We start from the raw sequence: 26,187 nt of genomic DNA on the forward strand, positions 1-26,187 counted from the left end.
TTTGTATTCTATTCTAAACCCTGGGGGTTTGGTGGCAGTTTTGCAGTGGTTTCTAAATGACAGCCCTGTTCTTTTCTATTCTATTCTAAAATGTGTTTTTGATAGCAGTTTTGCAATTTTTTATTGGCCTTAGTAAATCTGCAGAACGAATGTTTAGAATAGAAACCGCAGTCAAACCGCCGCTTAGTAAATTTTGCCCATTGTGTTAGTGTCATTAGTGAAATTTAAGCAATTTACAGAAATGTCAATTAGTAATATTTCTTTGCTCACATTAAATGCAGAATATTTAAATGGTTGCTTTGCATGATCTTTTTAACTGTTTTATTGTAATTGTTATTATTAAGATTTATTTTAGTCATTGCATTTTATTGTGTCAGGACAATCTGATTATTAATTTTAAACATTATTAGTTTTCTATAATGAGCTGACAAAATCTATTTTATATCTAATGTATTGCAATAATTTTTTCATAAGAGCTAAAGTGAAACTCTGCAGCATTGTCTAGCATACTATAGAGAGATAATGGAATTGTACACATAAAAAGGTGTAAAGTATTATTTACATTTTCATAAAGTACAATACTGAAAAGTAATATCCATTTTGGAGCATGACTTTTAAGAAAACATTCTATTTTAAATATAGTTGATTCAGAGACAGTGTGCGAGTGAACAGTAACATGATTTGTTGGCAACTTTACCTTTGTGTGAATTGATAAACAACATGAAGGGTTCCAGCACACAATACACTAGTTAGAATTTTTTGGGGGAAAAAGTAATATTACTTGATACAGGGGTTAGTGTTGGAAATAATACAAAACTCAATATCAAATATATTTATATCTGTACACCATGTAGTGCAAAACGTCTGGCTTGAACCGTGAAATCCCTCACAACTCTGCTTGCACGGAGCATTCTTTTCACCTAAAAATATGTCTTGGCATCAATGCAATGTGACTGGGATGCACCAGGAGACTGCACTGATTAATTTAATATAGTATGTATATCTGTGTGCAACTTAGTCTGTTTATAAAGCAAAATGGAACTTGGCATGGAAAAAAGCCACAGCCGCTGTATCACACTTTGTATACAGAGTCAGACTCAGTCGCACACAAGTACATAACAAATGAATAACTGCAGTTTCCTTTTGCTCTTAGTTGCAACTACTGTACGACAAATTTTTGGGGTGAAAAATATGTAAAAAGATGCTTGACACAAGAGTTGCACGGGACCTGGTTTGATGCGAGGAGCTGTTTGGTGTATTGCAGCAATAGTGTATGAGGACACATTTGTATGTGCTAATTATGAATATGTATAGTTCTTGCTATAGTTCTTGCTTCATTAGATGGAGACAGTCTATGCTACCTTTTTCAGTGTCCATGGATTCAGATGTGAAGGTGCGACATAAGAACATCAGTACAAATAAAGGCTACAGTAATGCACTCAAAAAGATTAAGAATTACAAGTGTATATTTTGACAATCAGCTGTATGGGCAGGAAGGGAAGGTGGTGGGGAACAGATATGTGCTTGAAGGGGGAGGACTGGTATGTGGGTTACAAGTTATGGGGAAGTTAAATGAGGATTGGCCTTGCTGACCATGGTGGTTCCCAGTGTTTTTGGATGTTAATTATACTCAGAAGGTAATTGCATGATTCTATGGTAGATTCTCATTCTGTGGCAGTACAAGTAATTTATTATTATTATTATTATTATTATTATTATTATTATTATTATTATTATTATTATTATTATTATTATTTATATGGTGCTACAAGTGTTCCACAGCACCTTACAAAGTACATAAACAAATAAGTAACCAGCGACTTACAATATAATACAAAGCAAGACATGAACATGGATAATAAACATTGCTATATCAGCAATCTTTACACCCACATAAGCAACCAAGTGTTAGTTGCCCTAGTGGGGAGTAAGAGATACATTACAAAATAGTAGGCATAAGCACAAGAGGGTAGAGGGCCCTGGTCAAAAGAGCTTACATTCTAAAATGGAAGGGCAGACAAGCAGGAGTGACACAGATGAGATAGGCGGGGAGGAAGGAAGATGTAGCAGCAAGTTAGGATGAGAGCTGGAAGGCTTAATGAAGTAGTGGGTTGCAATAGCTCATTTGAATGATTGTAGAGAGGTGCAGAGTCTGATGGGGAGAGGGAGGGAGTTCCAAAGGTGAGGAGCAGCACAAGCAAAATCTTGGAGGCGGAAGTGGGAGGAAGTAATCAATTGGCATGAAAGGAAGCATGTATTAAGTAAATGAAGAGGGCAAATGGAAGAGTGAAGGGAGATGAGATCAGAGATGTAAATTGGAGAGGAATGGGTGAGGACTTTGTAATCTGAGTGTGAGAACCTTGAATTGGATTCTGAAAGGGAAGGGGAGCCAGTGGAGGGATTGTAGGAGATAAGAGGTAGATGTAGAGCATTTGGAGAGGAAGATGAGCCAAGCAGCAGCATTGAGGAGAGAGATGAAATTTGGGGAGGCCAGGTAGGAGGAGGTTACAGTAGTCCAATCAGGAGATGACCAGTGATTGTATGAGGTTTTTGGTGGCATCCGGGGTGAGAAAGGGTCTGGTCTTGGAAATATACTTGAGATGGAAATAACAGGACTGTGAGAGGTACTGAATATGTGGTTTTAAATAGGGAAGAGTCCATGATGACTCCAAGACAATGTGATTTGGCACTATATGAGATAGTTATGCCATTTATTGATAAAGAAATAGTGGAAAATGAGGTTATATGGGAAGATGTTCAGCTCAGTCTTAGACATAATAAGTTGAGAAATCACTGAGACATCCAGGAAGAGATGGCAGAAAGACAGTTGTAGATATGAGTCAGTAGAGAGGGGGAAAGATCAGGTGAGGAAAGGCAGATCTGAGTTTCATCAGCATGGAGATGATAATGGAGGTCAAAAGAGTGGATGAGTCTACCTAGAGAGGACATATAGAGAGAGAATTGGAAAGGTCCAAGCGCAGAACTTTGGGGAACACCTACTGTGAGAGGCTGTGAGGGGAGGAGGAAGGAAACAGAGAGAACAGTCAGAGAGGTAGGAGGACAACCAGGAAAGAGCAGTGTCACATAGACCAAGGGAGTGAATGATATGCTGCAGGAGAGGGTGGTCCACAGTGTCAAAAACAGCAAACAGGTCAAAGAGAATGAGCAGGGAGTAGTGGCCCTTGGATTTGACAGCAAGGAGGTCGTTGCTGACTATTGTGAGGGCAGTTTCAGTGGAGTGGAGAGAACAGAAGTCAGACTGAAAAGGGTCAAGAAGGGAGTGGGAGGAAATAATTGTGGTGAATTAGTTGTAAACAAAGTGCTCAATAAGTTTGGAGACAAAAGGGAGGAGAGAGATGGGTCAGTAGTTAGAAAGAATGTTAGGATCAAGGGTAGTTTTTTTAAGAATGGGGGAGACAAGGGCATGCTTGAATGCAGAAGGGACAGTGCCAGAAGAGAGGGAGAGATTAAGGAGGTGGGCAAGATGGGAGCAGTCAGAAGGAGAGATATAGTAGAGGAGGTGGGAGGGGATGGGGTCAAGGGGGGAGGTAGAGGGGGGGAGGACTGCATGAGGGCCATTACTTCCTCTCCTGATACAGGGGAGAAGGATGTAAAAGTCAGTAAAGTGGATGTGGAGGGGTGATCTGGGAAAGGAGGTGGTGGAGAGTTGAGGAACAGGTTGAATATGATGTCCTGATGTATGGAATCAATTTTAGATATAAAATAGGTAGCAAAGTTAATGGCAGAGAGCAAGGAGGAAAAATAAGGAGGGGGTGGGAAGAAGAGGGAGTTGAAGGTGGATAAGAGATGCTGGGGATTTGAGGATTAAGAGGAGATGAGATTCTTGAAATATGACTGTTTAGAGAGGGAGAGAGCAGCACTGTAGGATGACAGCAGAATTCTGCCTAAGATTATTATTTTCTCCACCATCGCTCAGTGGTTTGCAAACATATTTGCAGGTATCTGGTGCATTTGAAGTGCCAGGGTTAAGGTGTGAATTTGCGAGGGTGAGTCATGATCACTGGAGCAACAGACTCAAGAGCAGAACTAAGTGAGGCATTGTATAGGGAAGCAGTTTGTTCAGGGCAGGAGAAAGAGAGTGTAGGGGAGAGACATGATTCAAGTAGGGAAGAAAAGAAAGCAGTGTTGATAGCTTCAATGTTACGCTTAGTGATGGTGGCTATTGGAGGTAGGGGAGGGGAAGGAGAGAGGGATAGGTTAAAAGAGAGAATGTGATGGTCAGAGAGGGGAAATGGGAATTGGAGTAGGCAGAAATATCACAACGGTGAGTGAATACCAGATCAAGCAAATGCCCACTTGCATTATGAGGATGAGGAGGTCCTTTGGGAGAGGCTAAATGAAGAAATGACGGTGAGGAGTTTGAAGGCAGATGATTCTGTGGGGATATCAATTGTAATATTGTAGTCACCTAGGATAATAGAGGGAAGGTCGGAGGAGAGAAAGTGAATGAGCTAGGGAGCAAAGTTTTCAATTTACTCATAGGGAGGGCCAGGGGGACGATAAATGGCAGCTACTCAGAGGTGTACTAGTTGGAAGAGGAGTATAACATGAACTTCAAATATAGAGAATGTAAGGAATGGTTCTGAGGGTATGAGTAACCAGGGGATAGAACGACCCTAACACCACCTACATGAAGACCCCAAGGATGGGTGTGTGGGAAAAGGTGAGGCCTCCATAGGAGAGAGCTGCAGAAGAAGTGGTGTCAGTGGGTGAAATCCATGTTTCAGTAATGGCTAGGAGATTCAGGGAGTTGGAGATGAAAAGGTCATGGGTGGGGGCCAGTTTGTTACATTCTGATCTGGCATTCCATATTTACAGTACTATGCTCCATGTGAAGTGACATGCAAGGTCTTTTAATGGTTCAACAGTAGGAACCAGGGTATGTACAGGCTAAATAAGTGGACAGGTATGTCAAAGTTACTGGAAAGTGGTGTAAGTAGACAAGTTGCATTTGCACCTTTTATTCTTAACAAAGTTTGAGTACTTTCAAGTGCCTACTTACTGGCAAGGAATAAGTGTTGTGACAGCAGTCATACATAATGGTGGTCTGCATGATTTCATTAAGGATCATGTGAGAGTAACTTTCCAGTTGGATTATGAATCCCCTGATGTTCTGTGTATTTTGGCTCTGCGGCCAGAGAGCTGTTGCTTAGCAGGTCCTGTGTGTCATCTTGCTGCACTGAGTGAGCCCACTCTTGCTCTGATGCCTTTATGTCAGCTGATATGATTCTTTGAGTTGCTTGGTAAGAGGAATCTGGAGCAGTATAGCAGTATCCAGTGCACTTTGGCACAATTGCCTTTTGGTGCTTTGAAAACTGCATTTCATTTGGTAAAAATGGAAAATACCCCACCTGCAAAGTACCCATTGCATTATCCTCAGAACCATTGTAATTCTCAATGCAATCTTCAAATGCATTATTGTCTATTTTCATTTAATTTTTGTTTTTATGTGATCTATGGGCACTGTTCAGCAAGAATTACAATTGCGATCACAGGTGCGTAATCGCACGCAAAGTAGCTGTAAAATTATACTAGTGCCTGCTACAGCTCAGCCAGTATAGACACCCACTACTGCTTTCTCACATCTATAATACCTTGCTGTCCTGCATATACATTGGTAAAGCAAAGCACATCAGCCTGTCATGCATAATTACAGCAGCTCTGACGCGTCGGAGAAATTGCAATTCTTGTCGAATGCAGAAGGCTCTCAAGCTGCAAATGCACTAGCAATGGATAATATATACATGCCATGCAACGGTGTTCAAACGGATAGACACGCCTGCATCTCTGCAAACACTCCCCTGTCACCACCCCCAAACGCTCATGGCCTGTCACTCACTCTGCGATGGTTTCCTGTCTGCATGCGTAATCACAGTGCAATGGCTAACAGTCACTCATTTTGCATACATTGTTGCAATTGCGATCTATGCTGAATAAGGCCGTATGTCTACATCTTCACATCTAAGTCTATTAACACTGGGAGTGATTTAGGCTTCAAAAGAATTGCTATCACGGCTACTAACATGGTAGCAGCTGCATTAGCAGTATTATGATAATGCAGCAGGAGGTATCATGACTCTTACATGCAATACTTTTCTGTGATGCACCCATGGGTGCAGCAGCAAAGCATCTGCGCGATCCTCGGCCGGCTGAGTGACCATGGGGTATATGTGTATCTGTGCTTTGGATGCAATCATGAGAACATGACCTTACTTTACTTGGCCTACATTTGTCTGCATCTTGCTTCCCTCCCACCACCAAAATTGTGTGTACTGACTGAGGGCCTGATTCAGAGCCGGTCGCTCTGACAGAGCGCTCGCTCTGAATCAGGGTGTCTTTTTTTTTTGCCACCCACAGCTAATGCGAGTGGCCAGGATCATGGTTGCGATGGTCAAGACCATCGTGACAATCGGGCTTGCGACGAGACCCTTATGGTAGGGTCTTGTGGCCGCAAGCTCCAGAGAGCTTTCGGCTCTAACAGAGCTGAAAGCTCTCCCACTGACATCACTTTGGATGACAGTGGGGCCACCCCCAGAAGGTAGGCATTCTCATGGGAATGCCTCCGCCTGGGCTGCCACCCACCCCGGCCCACCAACCAAAGGGGGCATGCTGTCACTCAACATCGACAGCACGCCTCCTTTGTTGCGAGACCCGGAGCGACGGATTGCCCATCACTATCCTGGTCTCGTGCATTGTGCACGATGGATCTGGCTCCGTCGTGCGCATGTGCTCTGGGCCACCATTGACCCGGTTGCGGGCACTCAGCGCTTGCGACCGGGTCTGAATCAGGCCCTGAGTACTGAAATGAGAGAGACTTTATTGTGCATCCTACTTACTTGCATTTCACAGAAGATTAAAAGAAACAGATAACACGTAAGATATCCCTAGAAAGATTGGCAAGGAGCAGATTAATGAACACCATTCAGTTACAGGTAAATATGTGATTGAGATGCACATGACTCTGAATTCTCCATAGCTGCTCATAGTTTCATTTGGCCAGATTGAACACATGTGCAGAGAAAAAAAAACACAATGTGTTAAATACTATGCAACCAAATAAACCAGATATGATTCTAAATTCATATGTAGAGTTCATTTAAGTGTAAGCAATTGTAAGTGTAACAACAATTATTTTGTTTATTTGATGTTTGTACATTTTTCTGACAATTGGTCACAAATATGTAATTAGTATATGTTATCTGTATTCGTTAAAATATTGTGGAATTTGTGAAAGGTTAGACACAACTCTGTACTGGTATGAACTGACTGCTATAAAGCTTTCATTAGCCTGCTTCTAGTGTGTACCTCCTATTAAGCTATTATTGGGATATTCTTTTATATGTATATAACCACTTAACTGACATGGTCGTATGGAATGTGAACACAGGGCCTGATTCAGAGCCGGACGCTTGCTCTGAATAAGGGCTTTTTTTTTGTGCGGCCTCCTAGCTGCTCGCTTAGCTGTGGGTGACCACCCACAGCTATTGCGAGTGGCCAGGTGACCATCGGGGTTTGCGACGAGACCCTTGTGGTAGGGTCTCATTCCCGCAAGCCTCAGTGAGCTTTTGGCTCTATTAGAGCCAAAAGCTCACTCACTGACATCACTCGTGATGTCAGTGGTGCCACCCACAAATGGCAGGCATTCCTTCGGGAATGCCTCCATTTTGCCAGCCATCCCCCAGCCCGCCTCCAAAACGGGGCAAGCTGTCAATCAAAATTGACAGCTGCCCCGCTTGGTGCGAGACCTATGGCGACGGAGCGCCCATCGCTAGACGGGTCTCACACATGCGCACGTCGGAGCCAGCTCCGGCGTGCGCATGCACAGTGGCCAAACATCGACCCACTCATGAGCACATAGCGCTTGCAAGTGGGTCTGAATCAGGCCCAAAGCCAGTTGTGCTTCAGCTTACAAGGTGCGACCGCACTGCCCCACTGTGTTTTTGAAGAGGAAACTTGTTCTACACATTTACAGAAAGAATCTTATCTGACTCCTCAAACTCTCCTGGAGACTGAGCAATTTCTAACCAGCTTTGCTGGAAAAATCATCAGTTAAGTAGTTAACAAATTACTAAAAAACACAGGTCATTTTTGGGAAGGACTGCTAGGTTGGGTTCGACTGAAAGTTTGTGCCATACTGCACCACACCAGCTAAACACCTAACTGACTGGAAATTAAGAAGTTACTCAAAGTGGTGTATTGAATACATGACTGTGAGGAAACACTCACTGTATTGAAATCTGCCCTTGTCCATTCTATACTGCAGGTCCCTAAGATTAAAATAAAGTTGTTAGTGCAAACTGAAGCCTCCAACCATAGTCTGCCTTCTGTGCTTAGACTGGTAAGAGAAAAAGGGGAGGATAACTCCATTACTTACCTAAATATGAAGTTCTGCCAAGAGAGTTGGCTTGTGCACTAGTAGAGAAATAATGTTTTGCCATAGTTTTGGCCACACATACACTAACCTTTACCTGTATGTGGGATTTTATTGTCATCACATATCACAGTCCTCGCAGATGTCTGCATAGAGTATCTATGAATAATGCCTACTCAGGGGAGTCTGATCCTCCAATAATATACTTTCAACTGTGCAGCACATCATGGGCTATGAGCATTGGAACACAGATTGGTTAATTCATCAATATTAAAAGTTAGGTTTTAGATTGATGAATAGACCCCATAGGAGGCTGCCATGTCCATCCAGAGTTCTGCTTTCCTATAAATTAAAGCCTTCTGTCTGGATTCTGGAATTGTCTGTTTGGCAGGAGTGGACTTGGCTGCCAGGGAGTCAGTATTTGTAGCCATGCACTCTATTGCAGGAGGGTGTGGCCTATGGCACTGGTCAAATAGCAGGCTGCAATGCAGCTGCTTGCTGGGCAGCCATCAAGGCTGTGACCAACCCTGCGAGCAGCTGCACACAGAGGACAGGGCCACAGTGCAGTCAGATTCACCACTGCAGTGCACTACTGGGTAATGATTCCCAGTTGTCTCTGCAGAGGGTTAGAGGAGCATGTGCTGAGCTTTGATTGGAGGAGCCCATCACATGCTCCTCTGACCTATGAAAATCAGCAGCAGTGTAGCCTCATGGGAGTGACACATTGTGAGGCTGTGACTGCTGCTTTGCCTGCTGCCTGATGTTGCTTTTGCTTCTGGGGAGTACAATGTGTGGAATAATATGTGGGCACTACAGTTGACATAATGTGTGGGCATTACAGGTGGCATAAATAGTGGGCAATATAGTATAGCATAATGTTTGGGCATTACAGTGTGGTATGTGTGGGTACTATAGTGTGGCATAATGTGGGGGGCACTACATTGTGGTATAATGTGGGGGATACTCTAGCAAAGTATAATGTGGTGGCACTAAAGTTGGCATAATGTGTTGGCACTAAAGGTGGCATAATGTATGGATTCTACAGTGTAGCATAATGTGTTGGCACTACAGTATGGTATGTGTGGGTACTACCATGTGACATAATGTGGGGGGAACCACAGTGTGGTATAATGTGTTGGGGCACTATAGTTTGGCATAATGTGTGGACACTATAGGTGGCATAATGTGTGGGCACAACAGTGTAGTCTAATGTGTGGGCACTACATTATGGTAAGTGTGGGTACTACAGTGCAACATTATGTGGGGGGCACCACAGTGTCATATAATATGTGGGCACTACAATTTGGTATAATGTGGATGCTTTACAGTGTCACCTAATGTGTCGGCCTTATAGGTGGCCTAATGTGTGAACACTACAGTGTGGTAAAATCAGGATGCACTACAGTGTGGAATAATGGACATACACTACAGTATGGCCTTATGTGTGGCATAATGTGTGACCACTACAGTGTGGTATATTGGGGATGCACTACATGTGGCCTAATGTGTGGGCACTACATGTGGCCTAATATGTGGACACTGTAGTGCATCCCCATTATGCCACACTGCAGAGTCCACACATTAGGCCACCTGTAGTGCCCACACATTGTACCTCATTGTAGATCCCTACCATACTGTAGTACATGTCCATTATGCCACACCATAGTTCATCACCAATATACCAAACTGTAGTGCTGTTTGTACTATCCCCATCGTCCCTACATACCAAACACTGCACTTCCTACATGATCCCTCCATGCCCACCACAACCTCCCTTGTCCATATATCTGACTGCCATTCACAGGAGATCACTGACCTATCCCACTATGAGATAGATTTATAGTATTCTATTTTTAGTATATAAAAGGGTTATAAATTATACTAATACTTTATCTTATTATAGTTGGCCACACCCCATCCTCTGACTGGCCACACCTCTTTGTGGGCCTCTATTATTGCATCCCCTGTGGGCCCTTAATGCTCCAGTCCACCACTGTCTGTTTGCAACTGGCCCCTGTTTTGTGCTAGAAACTTTGACTATGTTCACGTACTGTATGCTTCTGACCCAAGTTTGTATTTATGTTTTGCTTATTCTGCTTGGCTGTTATGAACTGAATCCTCAGTTCTGTTTTCTATACTCTCCAGCTTGCAAGAGCTCTACATTATCCTGCAATTACATGTGCTTTTGCGAAATAAACCTTTTTATGAACCTGCATCTGCTTCAAAAATCTGTATGATTCTGTCTTGTCCTGATGCCTACATGGATTCCTGCTCTGCTCAGGGAAGTTCAGCTGCCTGTGTCATTTGGAAAGTCTGTTACCGCCTGATATCTCTATATTTGGCATTTACATGTGCATTCAGGAAACCTATTACTTGACATCAGATCTCAACTGTGGAAAATATGACTGATGTTGAAAATAACTGTTTTATATCTTTTATGCACAGAGTAAAACCATATCAGCAAGACATAACATATTCACTTAATAGGCTTGGAAGCAAATCGGGTTGTAGATGAATATTAAATGATCCATGGAAGACAAAATAAAGCGAGAGAGGCTGTCCTCAGGAATCAATTCTAATTACGCATGCAGCCTCCATATATATAGCTGTGCCCACAATGTTTCTGTATAACACTTGAAGGAATTAAATATCTATCACACTGGAGGGTGTTCCCTATAGCTCCATTAATGGAGTATATTTACTAGGTATCAGTTTTGGCTTTTCCATTGGTTTTGCAAATCACTGATGTCACAATTGGTGCTCGAGGGTTACCTGTATCAGGTGATGAACTGGAAACACTGGAGGCCGGCTGGACTGGAGCCATGGGGGACATGAATAGCTCTATTAATAAAAGAAGTGGGTAGCAGTGAGAACTGCCTTGGGTGATGAGTGACTTGAACTGGAAACTTGAGAGGTTGGAATGAGACCAGAAGGAACTTGGAGGGACCGGACTGGGACCGGCAGGTAGGCAGACTGAGCTGGTTGGGGTACCAGTAGATGAGCTTGCAGATGGATGGTAGCGTGGAAGCTACTTGTTGTGGCTTGGGAAGCCGTGGGTAGTCATGGTAGCATGGATGCTACTTAGAGCGGCCTGGGAGCCGTGGGCCAGAGGTGGTAGCGTGGAAGCTACTTGGTGCGGCCTGGGAGCCGTGTGGAGAAGCTGGTAGCGTGGAAGCTACTTGGAGAAGCTGGTAGCGTGGAAGCTATTTTGTGCGGCCTGGGAGCCGTGTGGAGAGGCGGGTAGCGTGGATAGTCACTTGGAGCGGCCTGGGAGCCGTAGGCAAGAAGTTGTAGCGTGGAAGCTACTTTGTGTGGCCTGGGAGCCGTGTGGAGAAGCGGGTAGTGTGGATAGTCACTTGGAGAGGCCTGGGAGCCGTGTGGATAACTGAACGTAGCAGGCTTTACAGATAGCACTGGTCTAGGAACCAGCAGGAGCCTGGGACACAGCCTGCATGATTCAGCCAGAGCAGATGTCCCAGGAGAATTGCAAACTCAGATCCATGGAGCAGCTGACAGAGGTAAGTCTAAAGGCAAATAGGTGACAACTAGACAGGATCATGACAACTGATTTACTAAAGCCAAAACCAATTGGAAAACACCATCAATTAATTATAAATAAATTGGTTTCCCTTACAATGTATTTCACATTACAAGTATGGATGCTCCCTATTTATTATGCATCAGCTTTAGAAAGTGATGTTAAACCACTGCAAAAACCACCCAAATAATAGCTAGAGAGAGACAAGTTTGACTGACAAAACATATTCTTTTTGTTACGGCTTCATTATGCAGTAAGATAAGCTTCCCTTCTTTTTATTTAAAAAAAATAAATAAAGTTTGCTTGGTGCAGCAATATGTGCAACATGTGTTAACACTAGCTTTACAGGATATATTCTTATTATCCTTTACCAACAGGGGTCAATTAATAATTGGCTTTTTCCTTCCATTGTTGACTCTTGTTTCGAGATTCAATGATGTTTATGGAAACACTAGTGTTAAACTTTGTTTCTAGAGGTGACGTGGAATATGGGTAGGAAAAAAGCATAACAGTTATATACATTGAAAAAAAGTACTATTTATTAAAATTTTAAGTAGCTTTTGTAAATACGCACAAATTGTTACAAAATTCAATAATCTGCTTTGAAAACAAGAAGAAAGAAGAACAAGAAGGGATAAACCTTCATCATGGATGAATCATGGTTTTTATTTTTCATTTGCATACACTTTTTTTTGCAAACTTTACTTTAGTATGTGCCACAAACAAATTTATTACATATAGGGCAGGTATATTTGATTTTATTTTGGATACAGAATACTATCAGCATTTATCATATCTAAATCTAAGACATTGTAATAAACATGTACTGTAGGGGCCAGCACCCTGAAGAAGCATGTACACTGTACTTTTGGGTCATCTGGTCTACAACATCAACACAACATATTGTGTCATTGTAAAATTTTATTTTTCTCCTTTGCTTCATCAATGAGGACTCCTGTATGAAGAGTGCTGAAAATCAACACATTCCTGGTGATCTTGCCCTGATAAGATGTCAGTGTGGTACTGTCATTTGTTTTATAGAGCCCAGCAGTGTGCAGAGGATATCGAGCATCTTTCACATAAGATGGTACCTTTTCCTCACTATGTTCATAGTTCGAATGATACCAGCTCTGCTTTCTCAACTGTTTAGCAACATTCAGGGATATTTCCCTTATCTATACAGGGCTCTAGTATGTGCAGAGAACCATGTTTCCCAGTACTTCTGTCAGCTGGACTAGTTTCATTCTTGTGAAGATACAGAAAGCCAGTCAAATGGGTCTGTTATTGGTAACAATGCTTGTGGCCAGCATCTGCTTTACAGCAGTATGTAGGCATAGCAGAAGCAGCTTTTACACCACTGTAAGAGCCCCAAAGTACATATACCCCTGAGTGACTTGTAAACAAAACCACAGAGCATCAAACTCAGCATGTTGTAACTTGCATACAGTAGTTTCATCCTTGTCAAGATACAGAAAGCCAGTCAAATGGGTCTGTTATTGGTAAAAATGTCGGTAACAAATATTTCTGCTGAGAGGCAAAAGAACAAACAAGTCTTTCTGGGGCACTCTTAACTATTTATGAAAATGAAAAATTATTCAATTAAAACTTTTGAATTTTCTTACACAATATTACCACCGCGGATGATATAATTATCATCAGCATAACCAGCTAGATCATTGCTATGTCATGTATCTTTTACTGTTTATTTTTCTTCAGTGTGCACATTTTCATAATCAGGTGCAATTTTATATCAGCACCTAATTTCTGATATATATCTAAAACCATATGTTGCTCTGTTTACTTTTTGTGCATATGAATGATTTGCCTTATAGTCATTGATTTACTTTACCTCTCTAAATATTATTTTATCTTAAATAATACTTTGTGAAGATTCCTAAGCTGTATATAACTAATGCTATTTTGTAACATATCCATTACAGAGATTTACATGGGATATTGTATATATTAGTTATCTGATTTTGGCGGCAGTCAAACCCTCCTTTTTTATTTTTCCCTTTTTCCTTATTCATTTATTAATTAAGAATTATTTTGATTTATTAGGGATCTCTGTTATCATTGTTATTTTCACCATATTCGTATTGGTTAACTCACTAAATTGTGTGATTCTATTTTGTGTTTAGATTTTTCAAGAGTGTACTTTCATAACACACTTATTTTATGTTAGGGTTATATTAAAAGTTAAGTTTTAATTTAATAATTTTTAATTTTCAGAAATAGTTAAGAGTGCCCCAGAAAGACTTGCTTGTTCTTTTGCTTCTCAGCAGAAATATTTGTTTCATGTATTTTACACAAATAATTTCAGGGAGCACCACCAACCAAATGTCAATCTGATTGATTTAATTTATAATTAGACTTCTATGTTGGTTTTGGATACATTAACCATATACATAATTTTTGAATTTTTGTGCAAGTGAGTGCAGACTCCATCCACTCTTTAAATAACAATGCTGGTAGCCAGCTTCTGCTTCACAGCAGTATATCGGCAAACTAGGAGCAGCTTTTACACCATCTTAAGAGCCCCAAAAGTACATAATCCCCTGAGTGACTTGTAAACAAAATCACAGAGCACCATACTCAGCCTGTTGTAACTAGCATGCTGCTGCTTGTTACAGCTTAGCCCTGTTGGCGTGGTCTGTCACTATGCACCTTCAAAGAAATGCACTCAGCAAAACAAAGTAGAAATTGCATTTTGCCAGCTCTTCAGAGATTTTTTTGGAAGTTAGAAAGTGAGTTTTTCTCCTCCAGACATAACATGTGGAATTGCAAACCAAAATGTGCAGCAAATGCAAGAAAGTCACATCTTCTGGTAATGTGTAAATACAGATCAGAGTCATTGCATATGGAATGTATATGTCACCAAAACATATGGTTTATCAGCATCATGCTACTACAACAAAACATAGGAATGGTCATATGACCACTCCTGGTAAATAGAGGTTAAAAAGCAAAAAATAGATTTTAGAATGGTTTTTGAAAAATTGTTTTATAACTTTTTTTTATACATTTGGCCAAATTATAAAAAAATCACAAAATTGCAATGCCATAAGTATGTAAACAGCAGATCCACAACACTTCAAAATTTGAAAAGGGTCATAATCAAAAAACTTATTACTACTAAACCAGAAGTTTTATGACTTTAGAAATATTTTTCAAATTAAAACATTTGACTCATTCTGAAGCATCAACACATGATCATTGCATAAAAAATTCCTTTAACTCAAGGTAAGTATTAGTTTTTTTTCTAAGGTCTATATTTAACAAACAAATAATTTTCTCCTTTCAGGAATGTGAGGCATCTGTGGGGTCTTCATGCGGACCATGAAAATACCCACCTCTAGAGAGGAGGCCATGCCTGGGTGGATATAGTGGTGTTGATGCTGAAAAATGATGCTTAGTAAATAATGTGTTTCTTAAGACCCAAAAACCACTATTGTTGCTCAACAGTTTGCAGTAGACAGCAAAACTGATGAGTTGTAACTTTAGCACACGGTTTAAATAAAAATAATAAAGTTATGGTAGACTACTACAAAATAATACAATGTAACGACTGTGATACTTGCATTGATGTACAGATAGGCAAAGCTAGAGGACATGGACTTGCTGTACCTGCATATACACTATGAAGATTCATCAGAAACTATTAGATCTGTCAATCACACTATAAAACATATAGGGCTCTAGTTTTATGGGCAACACAAAGCTAATATCTGTGCAGAGATGCCGGTGGCCAATGGATGGTTTATTATATTAAACTGTTACTGCATATGCCTTACAACAGTCACTCATTCCTTACCCACCAGCAGCTTCCATTGCTATTTCTTTAACTTTTTGTATCAAAATGTACAAGACCTAGATTGTAAATTAAATTTGGACAGGACATCCTATAACTTCTATTTCATTCTATGTATTTTTGCCAGTAGACAGAGGGATATTTTTTAGCATATCAGGTTTCTTTCTTTGAGGTGGTTGATTGGGGGATAGGTACATATTGTTGGTTGATTAAACTGCACTGTCCTGAAACTGTGGGGGTGATTCTGAGTCAAACACAGTTGCAGTAGCGGCTGTATTTTAGCGGAGATGCTACTGCTTCTTTATGGTAATGCCATTGCAACTGGGTGTCCTATTGAGATGCAGCACTGGCTGATGAATGACTCCTGCAAAGTGTAGATCTCCATGCCATTTTGATTAGCATCTTCCAGAAGTCAACATTGGGATACAATCCTAGAATCCCTTTCTGTGTCTCTATTCATGATCACTGTGGAGAAGGTTGTGTTATTATTAGTCTTTATTGCAGTAAGATCCTGACTGACCAAAGCATATACTGTACTTCATGTGGTAATCGGTTAACCTGTCAATCAACTGTTTGCATATGGGGAGGTGCTGCAGAAATACTGTACCCAAACTTTGATGTTCAAAGAAAATTGTAGTCCCTGTTTTGATGTACGGCAGCCTCAAATTGACTATAAGGGTGTTAGCAACACAAACACATGGGCTCTACCATAACCTGATTTATGATGTAAGGAAGTATGCACTCAATGGAGTGATTGTTGGTAAACAACACCCAAATACTGAGACATACCTGTTAATTGTCCCTGTATGCTACGTTTGGCTTTTAGTCTAGTTTGTGGGATATAATGATGAAAGAGTTGTATTTTGCTGTATTCTTCTTTGCATGTGTTCCCAGTAAATTGCCCATCCTATAACCTTGTGATTCCAAAGTCTGATTATCCCGGTATCATCTAGGTTTCCTAGTGAATCTCTGCCATGTTAGACTCCATGAATCCATAGTGGATTACACCAAACAGAACTGAACATATAGGATACATTTTATTTTTGTGAGTTATTAATAAACATAAATTTTACATAACAGTATGCAAATCATCTGTATGTGAAAGCATATGAAGCATGTACTTTTTCTCAGTATGTTCCATGAATCTGTTTTGTCAAAAAAGCAATGTTACAACAAAACCAATATATTTCCTGGCACAAACTAAAAAAATAATCATAGAGAAACAAAGAATAAAATTGTTTATTGCTATAATGTGTAAAAGTTATAATTAAAACTCAAGGGCAAAACATAAGGGTGATGAAATTCCATAATTTTCTTCTAATCCCCAAAGTAACATCTTCTATTAGAGCACATTGTATAGGGATCCACAGAGTATAAGTTAGGTTCCTTTCCCCCATGTTCTATTTTATGCTGATGTACTGTAATGGTGAGTCACGATCCTTCTTCGAAATAACAATGAACTGTTCTGAGCAATGTAGGTATCTGATCTATGGTTGTGTTGGTGTGATCAATTTAAATTACATTTTGTATATTTTTTAACTGCAGTTTGCTAAAAGGACATAACATTTTTGTTTTCTGTTACTTACTTTTTTTAAGTGAAAGAGAAGAATTTTATCTCCAACATTTACATGACCACAATACATGATGAGAAATCTGAAAAGGCAGAATAGCAGAACATTTATTTTCAATAAAGTTCTCCATATAAATGCAATGTAGAAACTTTCAATATCTTGGAAAATAATAATACTATGTGTATGAATATTAAATGATGACATTTCATGTTGAAAATACTTATACCATATCTACATCAGGGACAATCACTGCATTGCGTAACAGGGGGAACCATACAAAAAAGGTGACATGCACACATGATATATATTCCAAACACAAGATTTTTGTTGGCATGAATCTACCCCTTCTATTTGAAAAATTGCTTATATAGTTAGATATATATATGACATTCACATAACACACATACTCTAATATGTAACATAATGCTGTTCTCGTGAGGTTCTGCCCAAAGAAATCAGATTGCAGCTATTGTTTTCTAAAATGTACTAGATAAATGATAGCTAGAATCTAGCTCATGGCCGCAACTCCTATTTTCTTTTATTGAAGTATTAGTACATCTAGTACATAGTTTCCAAATGACATGCAGACATTATATATATATGACTTAAATTAGAGATGTGCTCTGACCTCCGTGTTTTTGTTTTGGATCTGAATTCATCTTTGTGTTTTGGTGTTGGGTTTGGTTTTGCAAAACCACCCTCAAGTGTTTTGGTTTTACAACTGGGTTTTTGTGTTAAAAAATAACTTTTTAAAAATATGTCATTTTTGTAATCCAAAACCATAAACTTGGATTTAAGATACAAATTTCGAACCGCAACAGCTGCACAGTACTCTTCACTATTTATTATTATTTATTTATTACCAGTTATTTATATAGCACACACATATTCCACAGCGCTTTACAGAGAGTATTGGCCCATTCACATCAGTCCCTGCCCCAGTGAATCTTACAATCTATGTTCCCTATCATATGCGCACACACATACACACTAGGGTTAATTTGTGTTGGGAGCCAATTAACCTACCAGTATATTCTTGGAGTGTGGGAGGAAACCGGAGTACCTGGACGATACCCACACAAGCACAGGGAGAATAGAGGCAGTAATGCTAACCATTACACCGTCTGTACTGCCCACTATAATTGCAGATGAAGATCTTGATATAGAAGAATATCATAACAACCACACTATAAATGTATATCAATGTCAACCTGGACTGCTCAGTGCCTTTGACTTTTGTACAGTCATTAAAATTCTTTCAAATAGTTTTCAGGCTGCCAAATTGATCACTCCCAATTTAGACAGAGACAAATATTTGTTTCTAGTCAATTGCAAAAAAGTTTCTTATTGCAAGTTAACACATGCTTTAGCAACAATTCTAATGATAAACAATACAATTGTAATCTTTAAGATAATTTTGTTTTTTACACTGGTTCTGGTTGAACTTGTCAGTAGCCTCATATTGATATTCATTACTGTTAGGGGAAACTTCTGTTTCTTGCTATCAGTGTGTAGCTTCTTTCTTAGAGACTCTAATACTGTGCAAGAGCTCTAGAATTATCACAAAAGGCAATTTTAGCCATGTAAAATACTTTGGAAAGAAAAATGTATCTAAAAGTATTCCAAATTAGATATTCAAATTGATATATTTTTATATATATATATATATATATATATATATATATACACTGTGTATGCGTGTGTGTATATGTATATATATATACAAAATACGGAAAATACAGCACTCACATCCCGTAATAAAGTCATTCAGCAGGGTGCTCCACTAAGGAGAGAAAACCACACAGGTACTCCAATAAAACCACAAAGGTACTCCACAGGTACTCCAATGCTTTCTCTCAGCATGCTAGACATTTGTATGGGATGACCCGTCTTGATAATGACCCTCAGGGGTTGAAACGTCGACTATCTTTATGGTGATATACTATTGCCTTATTAAAAACCGATTGATTTATCATTATCTTGCAAGTGCAGTGAGTGCCCTCATTTGGCTATTTGTCTAGCCTTTCCTGGATAAATATATATATATATATATATATATATATATAACTACTAGCAAAGTTCATCTTTCAACTAAGACAATAACGTAAAAAGTGAGGTATCGAACATAAGTGTAATCTTGTACCAACTGCACTGATTTTTGCTGTGTATACTGTCAGATGCGTCACTAGGGTTGGTGTCACCCAGTGCTGTGCTGCACGGTGACACCCCCCCAACCAAAATAAAAATTTGGGACCAATGACAGGCGCACCCGGGTAGCAGTGCTTAAAGTGGTCCTGGTGGAACAATGCCCCCCTTCCTCTGCGATTTATCTATAAAAGGACAGCATGCGCCTAAGGCATGTGGCGCAAAAAAAGGGCATGATCTCAAAAGAAAGGGGCATGGTCATACAATACTTTCCCAAATTTAAATTATGCCACACAGTAGCACAATCTTATCCACATTACACCACACATAGTGCCCCTGAATCACATTACACCATAAAGTAGTGTCCCTTATTTATGTTCTGACACACAGTAGTGCCCATTTTACACAATGACCATATTATTGACCCTTATACACAGTAGTGCCCTTTATACAATGCCCCCAGTAGTAGTGCCCCTTATGCAATGCCTCCTGTAGCTGTGCCTATTATGCAGTTCCCCTTTTAGTAGTACCCCTTTATGCACTGCCCCCTGTATTATAGCTCTTTATGCAATGCCTCCTGTATTAAAGCCCCTTATGCTGTGCTCCTAATGAAGTGCCCCCAGTAGTGCTCCTTATACAATACTCCCAGGAGCTCCTAATATGCAGTGCCCCAGTAGTGCCTCCATACAGTAGTGCCCTTATACTGTACTCCCATTAGAACTATGCAGTACCCCTTTTACAATACCCCAGGAGCTCCCCTTATGCAGTATCCCCTGTAGTGCCCCTTATACAGTACCCCAATTGTGCTCTTATGCAATGCCGCCAGTCGTGTCGCTTATACAATGCCCGGCCCCAGGAGCTCCCCTTATGCAGTGCCCCCAGACAATAGTGCCCTTATAATGTGCCCCCATACCGTACCCCCAGTAGTGCCCCTATGCGGTGCCCCCACAGTAGTACCGTTATACTGTGCCCCCACACAGTACCCCCAATAGTGCCCCCAGACAGTAGTGCCCTTAATAATGTGCCCCCATACAGTACCCCCAGTAATGCCCCTTACGTTGTGCCCCCTCCCCTGTGCAATACTTCTTACCTCTCTTCACGATGTCTGGGGTCTGGGCATGCATCGCCTTCTTCTTCTCCCTCCGGCGTGCCGCATGCATGATGATGTCACTGTGGCCAGCATCCAGAGCCACACACAGACACAGAGATATTCTCTGTGCTCTGTGTCTGTGTGTGGCGCTGGATGCCGGCCGCGGTGAGAGTGACTCCAGGTGGCAGTGGGGTGTGGTGGTGCCGGGGAAGGGAGTGTGGAAGGGGTGTGGCCCATGGGTGTATGTGCGCTGCTCTTTGGTGTCACCCCCTTGAAGGGTGAAATCTTGTGCGGGCCGCACCCCCCTTGTGACGCCACTGTATATTGTTATCTATACTGTAGATATACTGTTTTTATTATAATTTATTAAATTTTTTATATATCACAGCATATTTAGTTGTGCTTTGCAATTGGAAACAACATGAACAGAAAAAAAACTAGGTCGTACCAGACAGAAAGGTAAGAGGGCCCTGCTCACAAGCTAACAATCTATAGGGAAATAGGTCTTGATACACAAGGATAGGTGCCATATATTGCAAATTGGTCCAGCCAGATTTCAGAGGTTCTTGGTGAGCTGTATGATCCAGTCACACAGGAATATTGGCCTAGGGTTAGGAGGAAGTGAAATAGAAGAGAGAAAATATGTGAGGTTATGTGTGGACTGTAAGAAGGGATGTAATTAGATAGGGAAGCTATGAAGGTTATGTAAGTAGTTCTGGAATCTGATAAGCTTGTCTGAAAAGATGAGCTTTCAGGGAACGGTTCAGTGTTTGGAGACTGTGGAATGCTCTCCCATACACAATAAGACTTTCCACTACAGTGGGTGTAGCCCAATAAATGTCTTGTAACCATGCATGGGAACAAGTAATGCATGTGGATGAGAGACGCAGGTCTTGTGCAGAGAGGAGATGTCAGATTGGGAGATATTTTGAAATATGTGAAGAGATGTGTGTTGGTATGGTTTGTTTAATAGCTTTATGTGTAATTAAAATTATTATATATTGAAAATGGTAGAAAACTGGTAACCAATGGAGTGACTGACAGAGTGGATCAACAGACAATGAACATTTGGCGCGGAAGAACAGCCTCACAGTGTATTCTAAATGGATTTAGTGGCAAAAGGTCTGTTTTGAGGAAAACTAGTAAGGAGACTATTGCAATAGTCAATTTGGGAAATGAGTGCATAGATTAGTGTCTTGTGTAAGATATGGTCAAACTGTGGATGTTTTTTATATCTTTGTAACATTATTTTGAGACAGATTGAATGTGGGCATCAATGAACAAATCATAATCAAGGATGACACATAGGCAGCGGGCTTCTGAGGTGGGTTTGATTGTTGAATTATCAACATTGATAGAGATATCAGGATGGTAACTGCTATTGGCCGATGGACATATAATTAATTCTGTTTTGGATATATTAAGTTTGAGGTGGTGAGATGCCATCCAAGATGAAGTGGCAGAAAGACATTCAGTGACATGGACCAGCACAGATGGTGACAAATCTGGGGAGAATAGGTAGATTTGAGTATTGTTCACATGTAGATGATAATGAAAACCAAAAAAGTTGATTCGTTTCTCAAGAGAGATGGTATAGATTCAGAAAAGCAGAGGACCTAAGACTTAACTTTGAGGTAATCCAACTTTTAGAGGTAGTGAAGAAGAGGCAGAATCAGAAAAGCCAACAGTTATATAGCGATTAGATACAGTAGGTACCAAGAACCAAGAAAGATCTGTGTACTGGAGACATAAAGATGTAGTGTTTGTATGAAAAGAGTGGTCAACTGTATCAAAGGCAGCAGAAAGATCTAGAAGAATAAGAAGTGAGTAATGGCCTTTAGACTTAGCAGTGACCAAACCATTTACTACCTTAGTCAGTGCTGTCTCTGTGGAGTGTTGGGAACAAAAGCCTGACTGAAGTGGGTCCAATATGTTGTACAAGTTAAGAAAGTGTGTGAGGCAAATGTAGGCAAGTCTCTCCAGTAGCTTGGAGGGGCATGGGAGATGGTATGGGAATTTGAGAGAGAGTTTGGGGTCAGAATTTTGTTTTTTCATGTGAAAGTGCTTCAGAGAGGAAGTGTCTGATTGTGTAAGCTATGTTTCTGTTATTGCCAGTAGGTTGAGGGTTTTTTAAATAAAGAGGTCATGGATGGATGTTAGTTTGTTGCAAACAGATTGTGCATTCCATAAGGCACATTTTAGTGACTTGGAGAGTGATGGGAGGTTTGTGATGTTTATGAGGTTAGCTGGATTTTTTTTCCATTTTGATTGGGGCATTTGGGTGGGGCCTGGATTTGGTGAGATGTCAAAGTGCTGTACGCATGAAACGCATTGGTTGATGACAGCAGGAAACCGGAAGCTTGCAGACGCAGTCACCAGAAGTGGCCACATGAGTGGAAAGGAGACCAGCCAGGAGGAAGATAGGAAACTAGATAGGGAAAGTTAGCTGTCATGATAAAGTGCCTATAGACCTACCCCCACAAGGCTTAAATTGGAATCCTGTACCAATAAAGAAAAACTGGACCCGTTGACTAAACACCATTTAATTTTAAATATCACTAACATAGCACTTCAGCTATATGCTTTAAAGATATGTCACAAGCTAATAGAAGTTGTAGAGAGATATATAAATATAGTTGTGGGCATAGATTGAAAGTTTTTTTTATTGTGACAGGTTAAGGGTGCTATTGTCAATGTGTATAAATAAGTAAAAGCTCATGTGCATTCATAAGATGAAAGTAGATTATTGAGGCTGCAATGTGTACATAGGGGTTAGCTGCAGGGAGAGTGGTGGATATAATAGCCTTAGAAAAGATACCATGGAGTGAAAAAAACAAAAACATTATTTGTTACATGTTGATTTTTGAGAAAAGGAGATTTTTTAGAATAGTAATAAAAAAATTTAAAGTTTGATTTAGAAATTTTCTGATCTCAGATGGTGTTCAAAGTTTATTCAGCTGTTTTTTTAACTGTTCAATTTAGATATTTTGTGAATTTGAAAGCACAGCTCAAGTCAAGCACAGCTGTCATTTAAGTGGTTATTAAAGCTGGCCATATACCAGAAAAACGTTCCCCTCTAACAATCCAACTAGTTGGTTGGAATGAAAATCTGGTAATGTATGGAAGCAAATGGCAATCATCCATTTGCTCCCAAACACCAGAAAACATGAAAAAGATAATTCACACAAGTTAGCTGATTGTCATTGCTCCCATGCATTACCAGATTACCATTCCAACCAACCAACTAGTTGGATGGTTGAAGGAAAGTTGGTCTTGTGTATTGCCAGCTTGTAGATATACTGTGGTTGATTAACACAGGCTACATCTGAGACAATGTCCAGTTGATGTAAGTTGTTAAATTGCACTATATTTTACTATGTAAACAACATCTCAGAATGCTATCACAAACTATGCTTCACTGTAAACATCTCAAAAACAGGTAATGGCTATTGCATCAATTTAAGAAATTAAATACATTTACTATAGATTGGTTGCATATAGTTCTGAGAGAATGAAGTTTGCACAATGGTTTTTGACAAACAAGAATAATTGGTTTATATAGAACTATAATTGAGCTGTTTAAATTAATATTATCATTAGGAAAAAAATATATTGTACTAAATTCACATTCAAATCTGCTATCTTTACAGACTTGTATTTTTTTGCACATATGTAAAAATCAGTGTTTCATAAAGAAATTGGTTCCTTTTCTGAAGCTTTAATCGCACAATGACAGATAATTAATACATGGTGAGTTCTATGTAACTCATTCTATTCAGTTTTTAGATTAATTTAATCAAGAATACCAACTATTGTTGTGTTTTATTATTAGGCTTACCATACTATATCTTTAAACTGGGACACTTATGAATTACACAGGTTTTGTGGCTGATTAAAACTAGGTGAAGTGCAGGTTTGAAGTCAGCCAGCCACAGAACCTGGGTAATTCATGAGTTCCTACATTACTTTCTACATATTAGAATGGGCACTATGAGAGGTAAGTCCTGGATAAATTGACATAATGTGTTAGAATTAGGGATGTTAGGGACTTATTTTATGGGGTTCACCTTGATGCCTTGACGTGGAGGATGGGCAAACTATTTTGGCCAAACCTGTACTAAGAACCTCACTTATTCTCTATTTCAATTGTAGAGCTTACAAGGATTATTTTGATTATCATTATTCTTAGTACTCAGAGTGTGTACCTGTATTCTTTGTCCCCTGCATTGCACTGCAAGTTTCAGCATGGTAGAACCTCTTATGTTTAAAATTAGGGTGTGCAGTACAAGCCCCCTCCCCCTTTCTAATAATTGAGTGTCCCGGTTTAAAGGAATAGTATGGTAAGCCTATTTATTATTGATGGGTTACCCACTATGTACAAATTGTAGTTTATATGGGATAGTGCACTCCTTAAAGTAAAATATAAGCATAATACAAGTTTCCATTGTTTTATGTGATTAAACATAAGCACATGGCTGTAAGATGAGTATAAAGGGCACAGAAATTCAGTGATTTTCAAAATTCATGATAAGCTAAAGTAGAGGCTGTATTATTACTGATAAGTTTTCTTTTAGAGTACTGAATTAATTATATTAGAGCTCAATGATTATCATGATTATTATATTAGAGCTCAATGATTAAGCAAATAAATCAGTATTGTTTGTACATACTGTATTCCACCAGTTTAAAACACAGGTAAAATCTGCCATTATAGGAAGGGTGGTATTATGAAATATATTTTGTAATGGGATTAATAAACTTCATGCACTTTGGTGTGGAAAATTGTGTTTTAGCCAAGATGTTGGTATTGTATTAAACTTAGGATCCATCTAATTTTAAAATAATAACTTAATAACAAATATAATCACAAAGATGCTGTACTGTATGCAAAGGCATCACCGGGTATGGTCACACCTGCTACACACTCTGGATACCCCTGGAGTGCTGTAGTTGTGCCCGGTCAAAAATGGGACATGGACTAAAAAAAGGGGGCATATCCTCATGGGGAATTCTGTTAACATCACTCTGGGAGCAGACCAGCATCACCGGAGATGCTGGGCTACCCCTGAGACTGGGCAGTCTACACTTTCATTTCCTCTTCTATTACAGAAGCTTGGTGCTGCAGGAGAGTTCCACAATGCAGCAATTAGCTCATGTTACTGCAGAGGAGCCAGCATTTTGGTGTCACCCAGGTGCGGCCCTCACCCCTTTCATGACGACACTGACAGTATGTGTTAAGAAGACAGGAGAAACTAGAAATTAGAAATGTTTCATATATTTTATGAATATACATAAATGGATCATTACCATAAACCACTGATGATCACTGAATGGAAGAGCATAACCTCAAGTAGACACATACAATAATGTCTGTATACAGAATTATTAATTAATTACAGTACAAAACACTTAGTGGCTATACACTATTTTTTAAGAGTTCCACATGATCAATATCATCCCTGAATATGTCACTTTTCTAATGATTGACTGAATTCCAAGATCTCTGATAGAAGACTACTCATCCATGTACTGGCTTTCTAAAGAGATTAAGCAGGAAATAAGCAGATGATGGACCTGATTCAGATGTGAATGCAATGCCGATATTTACACAGTTGAAGTAATTGTTTAACAGTGCGCATG

The 26,187-nt window shown here is 39.9% G+C and overlaps 1 protein-coding gene across 1 annotated transcript in view; it reads left to right on the top strand.

Moving 5' to 3' along the window:
• The first annotated feature begins 11,892 nt into the window (after positions 1 to 11,892).
• LOC148534977 (olfactory receptor 5V1-like) overlaps positions 11,893 to 26,187 on the top strand; it is a 68,075-nt gene continuing 53,780 nt past the window's right edge. The window contains exon 1 of the mRNA XM_088464848.1: positions 11,893 to 11,910. Coding sequence (XP_088320974.1) covers positions 11,893 to 11,910 — 18 coding nt within the window. The remainder of the gene's footprint in view (positions 11,911 to 26,187) is intronic.

Source organism: Taudactylus pleione, unplaced genomic scaffold (assembly GCF_031769625.1).
Source record: "Taudactylus pleione unplaced genomic scaffold, aTauple2 ptg000061l, whole genome shotgun sequence".
In the NCBI taxonomy this organism is placed as follows: domain Eukaryota; kingdom Metazoa; phylum Chordata; class Amphibia; order Anura; family Myobatrachidae; genus Taudactylus; species Taudactylus pleione.